Raw genomic sequence first — 12416 nt, forward strand, 5'->3', positions numbered from 1 at the left:
AGGCAATGAAAGTGATGTTTCAGAAGGGCGGTGGCCCTGCGTGGTCCAGCAGAAGGTGACATGGGCCGTGAAAGAAGAGAGCCAGCCAGGGAAGAGCATACAGAAGGACGGGAGAGCGTGTTCTCGTGGTCGTGTTCATTTCTCCAGTGCTGAGTCGATGAACACATTATTGCAGTCTTCTCCAGGATCTCACGGAGAGGCAGAAGCTACAGTCAGCCCTGCACTTCACAGCAGGTGGACTGGTGGGCCTCACAAGCACTGCTCCAGCCACAAGTGGGGAGTCTCCCGACCTGCACTTTCAGACTCCTTCCAGCCAGACACATTTTTAGTAGTGGTGACTGCTGGACAAAAAGGAAGGCAGAAGACAGGAAATCTGAAGAAGGTCTAGGGAGTCAAGAGTGTGTCCCGTGTGGGTATTCATTCTTCTGTGCAGCAGTACGCACGTGACTTAGTCTCCTACGGAGCAGGCAACCCTAGATCCCTGTGGCCAAGCACTAGGTCTGGCCCCACTAGACCAGGCAGAGACCGTGCACCTGTGGACAGGAGGGTGGGGTGCGGGGAGTGTTACCTCTCCAGCACTGTAACTTCGGAGCCTCTGCAGGTGCTGTCGATGAGTCAGGTGATTGTGAAAACGACCGTTCTGAAGAGGGATTCGGGGGTCAATGAAAGTGGTAGCTCGACTGTTGTGGTCCACGAAAAACGACTGCAGACAAACCAGTAAAAAAGAGCACAATAGCTTCATTAACATAAGGGCTCCAGCACCAACACTCCCCGCCACCTTCCCATCCACTCACACTCATCTAGCTGGACGGGGGCTGGGCACTGTGCATCTGTCTGCCCAGCAGCTGAGAAAAGCACGTCAGTCACTGACAAGCACTTTACGTTGTCTGTGGAGTTTACAGAGCAGTGATCATAGCACCTTATTCAACAAGGAATGTGAGAGAAATAGAGCCTTTGAAGGATTAAAATAATACTAGTAATTAATAATCTGTAGGCCATTTTATTTACTTTTAAGATAAATGCTCTTTTTTGATGATAGGATGAGCACGTTTTAACTGAGAAAAAACTTTAAAAGGATAAAAATGTAGAGAGAATGTCATCAAAATCACCCCATACATCACAACCTAAAGATAGTCACTAAAACATTTTGGTGATTTTTTTTCCAGTCTTTTCTCTTCCTACACACAAATAGAAATATACATATATTTTCTTCACATCAGGATCTACAATCTTGTTATAAGATTTTTCACTTATTATTTTATAAGCATTTCTCTAAGTTATTAAATATTTTTCTAACAGAATTTTAACGAGTACACAATATTAAGTTTGATGGCTACGTAATAATTTCAGTACCCTTTATGATTAGACATTTGACTTTTCTACTGTTTTCAAATAACACTTCAATAAACACAACATATAAGCTCCAATATATGGCAAAAGTTTTTTAAATCTAAAATTACCTCTCATACAAGAGGAAGTGATTACTTTTTTTTTTTTTTTTTACAAAACCTTTTGTTCTATAGGACAATCTTTCAGTCACTCTCCTTTGAACAAACTGCAGCATTTGGTGAAGACGTATTCGCCTTAAATAACAGCAGTCAATACTAGTTTTAGATTTTTTAGATATCACCTGACAGAAGTAGTCAAAGAAATTTTATACAGATTTAGAAATTATTCTTGGGAGCTACGAGCTTATAATTTCAAGTATTAGATGTCACGGTAAATAAGCCCTTTAAAGAGCTCTGTAAAGAATCACACTGGAAGTGGTTTCATTATGGAGATCAGAAATATCCCCTCCCCCAAGGACAATGGGAAATAACAACTGTCCTAATATTATGTGAATCAATAATCGTTGCTTGCAATAAAATTTCTCGACATAGCATTCCACACAGATTCAAAAAGGACTCTATGTCCAACTGAAGACGATGTCCCTAAAAAACTGCTAGATGACTCATAGAGAGATGAAAGTGATGTAAAAAATATGAGTAAAGAATCTGAACGAGACTGAAATGTGAGCGAAAAATACAAAATTTATCGACATGTTTATAGAACACGAGATTTTAAACACACAAGTATAAGCTAAATTAATAAATATTAAAAGTGGACTTTTTATTATGCAAATCCATGCATAGACGTTTACAAATTAAACACACTCCTTGTGCTTATGTGGTAATTTTTTAGTATAAATTTCTAAAAGTTGAATTTATGGCTGGGTTAAAAGTTAGAAAAATATTTATGGTTTTTGATCCATATTAAGTAGTACACATTTATCATCTTACCATAAGTCCACGACTCTCACTTTTTCTAATGTTCTCACATGTGCTGAGTAATTTTGAAACAACTCTTAGAAATGTTAAATGGTAAAAATGCTATGTTAAAGTTTTCTTATTTATTTAAACATGCACTTAGTTATGCAACTGCCTTCAAATTTGCTTTGGGTTTTTTGTTTGTTTTTTAACACACAATTTTTTATATTCCTTTGTATTCATATCTCTTAATCATTTCTCTCTGGAGGTCAGTTAAATGTTTATAATTTTCTAGCTTTATTCTAGTTGGTTAATTGTTAACATCAAATCTTTAGTCTTTCTAAAACTTATTTTGGTATGATGTCACGTTGTAATTTGATATTTTCTCAAAGAGCCCATTTTCACAAATCATCCACTCCCTATTGTTTTATTACACATAAATTTCTTATAAATACTACTGTTTGTTTCAGGAATATTTTATCTGTTCCAATGGTCTGTGGGCTTTTCACTGATATCACACTATTTCTACTATTAATGTCTGCAGGGCAAGTTTCCTCGTTATCTTTTCTGACAGTTTCAAAGGTACTGTTGTCTGCTTATTTTTATTCTTCCAGATGGACCGGTATTAATTTTATTAAGTTCCAAAATAGTTGTATTGGTATTTTGTTTAGAATTACCTTAAGACTACAAATTATTTTTAAGAGAATTTACTCTTTATGACAGTCAGTGTACCAATTTCTCATTTCTGATCATGTCTATTGAAGTTTATTTTTTTCCTTAGTAAAGTTTTGTAGTTGTTTTCCTGAAAAACACATATTTCTGGATAAGACAGTTTATGGATATTTAACACTATCTTCTGCTATGGTGAGTGCTTTTTTTCCTATAATGTTTTATAACCCATCATTGCTGGTACCTAGAAGAATGCTATTATTTGCATATGTATTTTTGTCTGCTCATCATATTAAATGTTTCTATCAAGTAAACTACTTTTAAAATTATATCCTCTTTGATTTTCACTTGCAAATCATAATAATTTTGTCTCCTTTACCAGGGCGCTTTTATTTTTACCTCCTTTCTTGTAATATTGGTGAGAACTTCTACAACAATGTTAAATTAGAGGTGACTGGTGAAATCTATTCTTGATCTTGATTTTAAGGGGAAAACTACCAGTGTCCAATAGGTATAATACCATGTTGCTCATTGTTTTAAAGGAGCCTTTATTAGGTCACAAAGACATACTTACATTCTGAGTTTACTAAAAGTACATTTTTGTTTTCAAAATACGAAGGTGTAATTGATTTTTATCCAGTAGTTTTCTAGCATTTCTTAAAATGATCAACTGAAATTCTTCAATAGTTTATAAACTACTGGCTAAAATACTAGTGGTAACTAGTAATAACAGATTTGCTAGTAGTGTATGACCCTTGCATCCTAGGGAGAAAATCGATTTAATTGTGGTGTGTCATTATTTTCATGTACTGTCTAATTTAACATTTCATTTCTTAATATGAGGTTTTTGGAACTCAAGTGAGTTTTGCCTATTTTTAAAAAAAATTCATAATTCCCTAGTTTTATTTGTGTGTGTGTGCGTGTTTGGTTCTACACAATTTTATCTCATGTGTAGGTTCATGTGTCCTCCAGCACAGTCGAGACAGAAAAGTTTCCTTACACAAGGATCCTTCATGTGCCCTGTTGTGATCATACTCCCCGACTCCCCTCCCCATCCATTTCTGTAATTTTGTCTTTTCAAGAATGTTATGTAAGTGTAATCATACAATACGTAACCTTTTGGGATTGGCTTTTTCACTCATCATAACTCCCTTGAAATTCATCTAAGTTAGTTTGCCCACTCTTCTTTATTGGTGAGTAATAGTCCATGGCATGGATACACCAGAGTTTGTGCCAATAGCTTTTGCCTATCTGGTTTTATTAGCAGTTATGATTGCATCATATCATAAACTATGCAGTTCCCACTTTTTCCTGTATCTGAAGTAGATCGTAAAGATATCTGGGACGGGGCAAGCAATTCATTGATATATTTTCCTGTGGAGGATACTAACATTTATAAAACAAATGTATTTCACAGGGCCTAGCTTCCAAAGCCCTGTCGTTTCAGGTATAACCTAACTTTTTAGAATTACATACAGAAATGTTAAGCTTGCAAAAGACAGGAAACTTTCCCCAGGCTAAAGTCTCTGTTGCAGATAAAGAATTGTAACACAGCAAAATTGCTGGCTCAAGGACAGATGTCCTTGGTGCAGGTTAACCTACTGATTGATATGTTGAGAAAGTTACTTGATTGTTATGTAAAAATACTAAGAAAATTGCTGTAGGAAAAGACAGTGTTTGCTAAGAACAAGCTTTTGTTGGTGGATCGAGTTAACTTTTTACAAATTGCATTATGGAATGTCACTTTGTTTATTTCACTGATGTTGCTAGTTTCCATTGTTAAAACTATACTTAGCCATAACTCTGCCCATGTCCTTGTGTTTTTTGTAATGATTAAATCAACTGAATTTTCTCGCGAAACTTCCTTGTCTTTACAATAAAAAGGAGAAGCTAACTTTGAATCGGGGCTGTCACATTCAGTTTTCTCCTCCTAATGGCGAAATTACTGAAGTGCAGTCCTTCTGGGCCTCTCAATGCATACATAGTGCTTTGAGTAATCCTTTGCATTTCCGTCACCCTAGGGGAGAGGTGACATTTTCCAACTTATTACATGATTACAGGTCTATTCAATTTTTTATATTTCTCAAGTCATTTTTTTATCAATTATGCATATTTTTAAAAGTTATTCATCTATTCCAGATTTTCTAACATTTATTTCAGACATTTACATAACTATGTATGCATTTTTTTCTTTTAAAAAAATTCTCCTTATCTGTTAAATCTAATTTTTCATTTCTTCATTCCATTTATCATTTTCCTTGGATTAATTTATTTCTCTTTTAAAACAACCTTTACATCATTTCTCAATTATTTTCTAATTCATACATTTCTGTGTTTTGATAAATTATTTTCAAATACATTTTAAAATAAATTTCTTTAATTATTGTTGCTTTATCTTTTCTCTAAGTTTTTGATTTGGAAGTTTATATTTTATATTTACTTTTATGTTTGGTACTAAAAACCACTTAATGCTACTAAACCTTTGAATACAGTCTTTCTGTCTCCCATGTTTTATTAAGTACTGTTCACATGTATTTTCAATAATTTCTCAATGGTTTCTAAGTCTTCATTTTATTTTAAACCCAATAGTCATATGAAGCATGCTTTTGAATCTCCAGTTGGCAAAGATTTTGTTTTTATGGCTGTGTTTAAATTTGTTATTTAAAATTTAGTTTCATTGCTTTGTGGCCATGAAATGCAACCTGAGTATTTTCTACTTTTTTATTTTCTTTGTGGTACAGAAAGTTATCACTTAAAAAAAGATGTTTCATAGGATCTCAAAAAGAAGTTATAAGCTCTATTTTTGGGGCCTTTTTTCCTTTTTTGTTGTGGCAAAATATATATAACATAAAATTTACCATTTTAATCATTTTTCTTGTTTTTTTGTATTTTTTTTGTATTTTTTTTTTTTTTTTTTTGGCAGCTAGCTGGTACAGGGATCATACCCTGGACCTTGGTGTTACCAGTACCATGCTCTAACCATTGAACTAACTGGCCAGCCCCATTTCAACCATTTTTGAGTGTACAGTTCTTCAACCATTTTTAAATGTACAGTTCAGTGGCCTTAAGTAAATTCTCATTGTTGTGCAACCATCACCTCCACCCATCTTTAGGACTTTTTTATCTTCCCAAACTGAAACACCATTTCCACTGAACAATAACTCCTCATTCCCTCCCTGCCCAAGTCTCTGGTAATCTCTGTCCTATTTTCTGTCTCTATGAATTTGACTATTCTAGGTACCTCACATAAGTGAAATCACATCATAGTTTTATTTCGTGTCTGGCTTATTTCACTCGGCATATTTCACTTATGTCTTCAAGGTCCATCAACGTTGCAGCATGTGCCAGAATTTCATTCTTTTTAAAGACTGAATAATATTCCATTGTATGTATATAACACATCTTGTTTATTCATTCTTGTAAGCTCTATTTTTAACAAAATAATTAATATATGTTTCATTAACACAAAACTATATTATTCAAATCCTGACTTACTTGTCTATTTAATCTGTCAAATTGATGGATATAAAACACATTTTCCTACTGTAACTGTATTTCTTTCATTTCCTTTTATATTTCTCTTTGACTTTTCTTTGTGTAATATAATATGGTATTATTTGGCTCATAGGTATATGATCATTGTGTCTTTATTTTAATTGTGCCATGGATTAATACAAAATCTTCCTTTGATCCCATTTAACGATTGTGGATTTGCGGTCTCCTTTGTATGATACTGATACACCACCACTGATTTCTCTGTTATTATTTTCACTCTATATTAACATTTATTCTTTTATTTTTAAGCCTTCTGAATCATTTCTTCAGTATGTCTGGATCTGTTTGTTATGGAATCTGAAGGTGTCTTCCTTTCGGTACGTGAGCTCACCCTGTTTCCACACGCTGCCGCAGCTGCTATGCTTCGCTTCACTCTTGTTAACTTATCTTTATCATTTCCGCTCTCTCTGTGAATTTCCTTGTGTTTTGCTGTGCAAACTATATTTTGTTTAATTTCATCTTTCGTTGGAATTTGGAAGAGAAAAATCTTGTTTTAAGTAGTACAAACCTTTTAAGGCCTTTTAAGTTTATCAGATAACTAATGAGTATCTGGCTCTTGTTTTTCAAATCATCCAATGTGACGTGGCACAACCTTCCCTTCTCCTCACTTCCTCCTCTTTTCATCACCCTCTGGGGATCCTGATCCAGGTTGGTTGTTACTATACAATATTCCATTTTTATTATACATCTTTTTCCATATTTTATTTGGGCTTTTCTGATTTGTTTTGGAGTTTTTTAAAGGCAATTATTTGTGTTTCTGTATTTGATTAATTTGAATCCTCACCACCAGGCCTTTTTCTATGATTTTCTCATTTCTGATCCTTTGTTTCTGCACATCAGTGATCCATCTGGAGAATGGCTTTGGTGCTTGATCAGGATTGGTGGAAAACTAGGGTAAGCTCTGATCTTGCATGGGAGGTTGTTTTTCTATGGTCTTTGCTCATGAATGGCACCAGTTTGTATACCTGCCAGACTCCTGGGCTGCAGCCTTTTCTCATCAACATCTTGCAGTCATTGCTCTGTGGATGTCCACAGTTTAGTTTTTGGATGGGAAAGTTAAAGCTTGCCTGACTTTTATTCTTTTTGTAGGTAAATTTTATATTAACACGGCTGCATATTAACAAGATTTTAAATATCTCTATTTGAAGACATTCCAGAACATGTGTAGATGCAGAATTTATTTTAATTACTTTGACTATAATTCAATAAGCCCAATTAATATGCCCATCTGAATAATTTATTTTAAATCAGCAAAGTTTTACTTTTAATACTTATTTTGTTTAATGAGTATTAAGATTTAATATTTAACCATTGCTGCTGTACCCATTCTGGTTTCTTCTTCAGGAACCTCCATAAGTTATTCATCCAACAGAGATTTACTGAGTGTCAGCTATGTGCAAGGCACTGCTGTTGACCCTTGGATTTTCATCAATGAGAAAAACAAAGATTCCCACTTTTAAGGAGTCTGAAATCCCACCAGGAGAAACAGACAATAAATAGTAAACCTAACAAACGTAGATCAGATCGTGGGTTAGGGATCTAGGGAAGGGTGTGAGATGAGATTGGGTGGCTGGGGAAGGCCTCACAGAAAAGATAAGTTTTTTCTTTTGGGGGGAGGTTTTGCCTATTTTATGCCTTTTCTTTCCTTTCTTCTGCTGCAGGTGCCATTTGGGTGCTGGGATGCTGTTTCGGTGACTCTGCTGCACGCAGCGCAGCTCTGCTGTTTTCTCTCCCTGCTTCCTTCTGCGGCTCTGCCCTGTGGTCTTAACCTTTCCGTTGTCAGCCTCCTTCCTAAGGTCTGCTTCCTCGGCTCGTTTTCTGTTTTTGGCTTCTTCCACTCCCTTAATAGAAGTCGTGTGCTCCTGTACCATTTTGTGAAAGATAAACATATATCTTTTAAAAATTTCTTTCTGTTTCCTGAAGGAAATCATACTTTCTGAGAAAAAGGCATGCTTTCCCTTGGATTAAGACTGTCTCTTCATGTGGTGGTGCCTCTTCACAGGCCCTTCTCATTTTGTTATTTCACTCATTCCTCCACAAGATAGCACCATGGGCCTGTGGCCCCACCCTCTGCATGGTGACCGGCTCCTTGCTCACAACCTGGAGCCAGCTGCAAGGCCACATGCAGTCCGTGTCCTCCATTCTCAGACTTTCCAGATGACAGACGCACCAGACGCCGTGTTCTTTGCTCCGCTCCTGTGGTGGCGCAGCTCTGAGCTCGTTGGCGTCTCCCTTTGGGGGATGACTACGCATTTGCACGTCTCAGGCAGCTCTGCCCGGCCCTTCTGCCTCCAACCGCAGTGCCTAATAGGAGTGAAGCTGTCATCTCTGAAGGTGTCGATAAATAAGAAGCAGACTGCCAGGGGAAGGGGTGAAAAGATCATCTTGGTACGTGGAATCTGCTCTGATCAGCTATGAAGTTGGCTTTGCGAGGTAAGCTATCATCACCCCATCTTTCAATGAGCTGCGTTCCTAACTCCCAGTCTCCTCGGCAGTACATTCTTTCCAGGTCACAGGGTGGTTGGGCATGTAGGATAGAGCCCCAAAATGTTCTTCTCCATCTATGCCCATCATCAATGGACTTTGGCAATGAGGTTTTCTCTTATTTCCTGCATTTGCCAGTCTGATCTTGGATTTTCGTGTGGACATTAAGACAAAGAGTGGTGAATACCACTTTTCTCCCATGACATGGCCATGGATGCCTGCGTTAACTTATTTACTCTTTACGTCTGAACGTAAAATCACCAGCTCAAGGCAGGCATGGTTACTACTATCTTATGACAAGCATGCGGAGGCTCGAGAGGCTCCACACCTTGCCCAGGGTAACCTGTCTAAAATGACATGCAACCTGTCTGAAATGACATGACATGTGCCCTTTCACCCTACCTCTTCCACTGTTGCTCTCTGACACCATGTGGATGGGGATGGCACACTTTTCCCCAGCAATTTGTTATTCCTCTTAGAAACTCTGTCTGCCAACTAGGGGTGTGCGTGTGCGTGTGTGTGTGTGTGTGATAGTTTGTATCACAGCTGAAAGTAAAACTCAAGTCTTCTTATTTTAAATTCAGATTTTCTTTCTTTCTTATACTATCTCACTAAACAGAATTAGGGGGAAAAAAATCTCTCGCCAGAAATTCCCTAATACGCATTCCAAAACAGGATAAAAGTCTCGGTGTGTATGTCAGGCATTGTGCTTCTCCTTTGGTGTGCTGACCACCACATGGAGGCGGCCGCGTCATCCGTTGTGCGTACCACAGAGAGGCAGAGGTGACGGCATGTGGAGGCCTCCTTTCATTCCGCTGGGCTCCCTGCTGTCTGCATCCTGGTGCAGGAACTGCACTTGTGGAAATCCAGGATTGAGCAGACCATCTGCATCACTCATGCTATGTGCACATAAACGCTGCTTTCCATTCACTGATTTATAGCAGTGTCCTCCGGGGTGTTGGTTAAGCAATAAATGCAAATGTGGCCCCCGGAGACTACTGGTGAGGCAGGTACACCTGGCTCTGATAAGATGTCCCTTCACTCTCTGTTCTGGCACAGGCCTTATTTCCCACCTTAATACATATCGGTAAGTCCTTAGCACAAACAACTGTCATCCTCCCAGTGGAGGCCATGTTCAGTCAATGAGAAGGTAGGTCCCAGGGAGCAGGCTCTGGCTGTGGTGGCTTTCTTACCACGTAATGCACGTCCCTCCCTGCTCCCTTCAATATACCTTGCTACAGAGCAGCAGTCCTAGAGATTCACTTCACTAACCAACTTGCATTAGTGGACACATTCCTTCTCCCTGCACTCCAGAGTGTCCAGGTTCTCAGCACATTAAGGGGTTTGTGGGAGAGGGATTCATGGCTCTGAGAGGAAAAGGACATCCACACCTCCCTTTGGGGAACTAGCACTCTGCAGGTCCACAGTCACAGAGGAAGGGTGCCATGCAACGCAGCTGCCCACTCAGACATGTGTGCTGGTGAAGACTATAAGACGGGGGATTCTCTCCAGCAAAGCTCATAAAAGATTACACAGGGACGGTCGTTTAGTAAGTTGGTCGGCCTTCCCATAACTCCTTTGGAATGACGGATGATGATTGAGAAAAAACACTGTCACTTTAGCAGACTCAGCTAGGCTTCTAAAGCACTGCTGAGAAGGACCAGCTTGTGCTAAGGTCACGCAGAGGCAAAACCCAGTCCAGGAACATCACATGGGACCAGCACACCCCACCCGTTTGTCAGGATATTTTAAGGAGAACTGAAGACTTATCAGGGAAATCACAGCAGGTGATCTAATAATGTCACCTGCATTTAACCAATAATTTTATCCCTAGAGTTAGCTGTCTAAGCACACAGAGCAATAGAAAGTTGATTGAACAGTGTCTGGTTTTGTGTTTCAAACCTAAATTGAAAAAGATATGGACACTGGTCCTCAACTGGGCATGATTTTGGCCCCCAGAGGACATATAGCAATGTCACGACTTGGGGGAGTGCCACTGGCACCTAGTGGGCAGAGGCCAGGGATGTCACTAATCACTCTACAACGCACAGGACATGTCCCTGCCAGCTCCCCCAGCAACAGTGCTGAGGTGCAGAAGGCCTGATGTGGACAGCCACGCCTCCGCCCTCCCAGCAACCAACAGCACAGCTTGAAGCTGCAGATGGCCCGCCCTCCCCACAACCCTCCATCTCACTTTCTGCCAGCCTCCTCCTTGGTGAAGCAGAGCGAGCAAGCGTTTGATGCCAGCTGCACAGGGTGGTCCCACTCACCTTTCCCTGCTGATCGGTCTTGATCTCCCAGCCCCGGGGCAGTTCCAGCCGAGTGTCTGCAAACATGTTGATGAAGTTCACCAAGTCCCGATTGTGCTGGTACCGTTCAAAGTTGCGAGCATCCCGTCGGACTTTCAGAATCATGTGCTTTAGGCAGGTGCTACTGGTGAAGACGCGGTAGGCACTCTGAGACCGGGCCGGGGCAGATCGGGTAGGGAGTGGGGAATTAGGGAAAACACAGACCAAGTGCACTCTGAGCATCTCGAGATGACGCCATGTGATCGCTACACAGAGATGTATATCCCCTGCTTGGGATGCAGGCTTAGGAAGCTGAGATCTTGCTCGATAAGTAAACGTGCATCATCGACTCACGTGGACCTGTTTGTGACCCCATTCAGCCCGACCTCCCTTCCTGCTGGCCTCACTTTACCTCTGAGCATGGCTGCTCTCTCCTTTCTTTGACTGCAGAGGTCTGCCTGTGGTCCTCTTATCTGTCTAGACCAGGGAATACTAGTTCAGGGTCCCTGGGGATTTCAGGCTGGACTGCAGAAGGGTACCGTTCCCTGAATCCTATGTGAAAACTTGTCTGTGTGAAGAGGTTAGAGGATGGGAAGAAATGAAAGTCTCAGGGGTTTCCAAATATGCCAAACGCCAATTTCATGGCACACAGGGCTGAGGTGTGTGTGTCTGTGTGTAGATATGTGGCAAAAGGACAGACTGCATGTAGCCGGGCAGGGGTGGAGGTGGCCCAGCGGCTCCTGCGTGGTGCTGAGGGAGTCAGCACTTGTGTCCTCATTCCTCACTCTGAGTCCCTCTGTCCTGCCAGGAAGCTGCTCTGCTTCTGAGCACTGGGTGTCCGCTGCCTCTCAAAACTGCCTTGTAGAGTCTGATCTCCTCCGCTCGGCCACAACCTCCATGCCTAACCAAACTGCGGCACCACTCGGTGGAATCACCTTCTCACTCGGGTGCCCAAAGCAGAAGCAGCTGTCCAGTCATCACCTCCCACCACTGTGACCACAGTGGACCCACACACCGGGGGCTCCACGAGAAGTGTCTCTGAACTGACCGCTCCTAGCCAGGCTCCTGGCCCTTCCGGAGGCCTTCACCATCTCTCACTTGAGTGGCTGAATCAGCCTCCAGCCTTAACCCCCTTGGGCTCCCCCCACTCTGCCAGAGAAAGTCATCACACCAC

The 12416-nt window shown here is 40.4% G+C and overlaps 1 protein-coding gene across 1 annotated transcript in view; it reads right to left on the reverse strand.

Annotated features, from left to right (window-relative positions):
• The window catches only part of HECW1 (HECT, C2 and WW domain containing E3 ubiquitin protein ligase 1), a 241863-nt gene that overhangs the window by 91750 nt on the left and 137697 nt on the right, over positions 1-12416 (reverse strand). Inside the window, exons 13-14 of the mRNA XM_063114547.1 lie at positions 11225-11410; positions 569-703 (exon numbers count right to left, since the gene is read on the reverse strand). Coding sequence (XP_062970617.1) covers positions 569-703; positions 11225-11410 — 321 coding nt within the window. The remainder of the gene's footprint in view (positions 1-568; positions 704-11224; positions 11411-12416) is intronic.

This window comes from Cynocephalus volans, chromosome 11 (assembly GCF_027409185.1).
Source record: "Cynocephalus volans isolate mCynVol1 chromosome 11, mCynVol1.pri, whole genome shotgun sequence".
Classification (NCBI taxonomy): domain Eukaryota; kingdom Metazoa; phylum Chordata; class Mammalia; order Dermoptera; family Cynocephalidae; genus Cynocephalus; species Cynocephalus volans.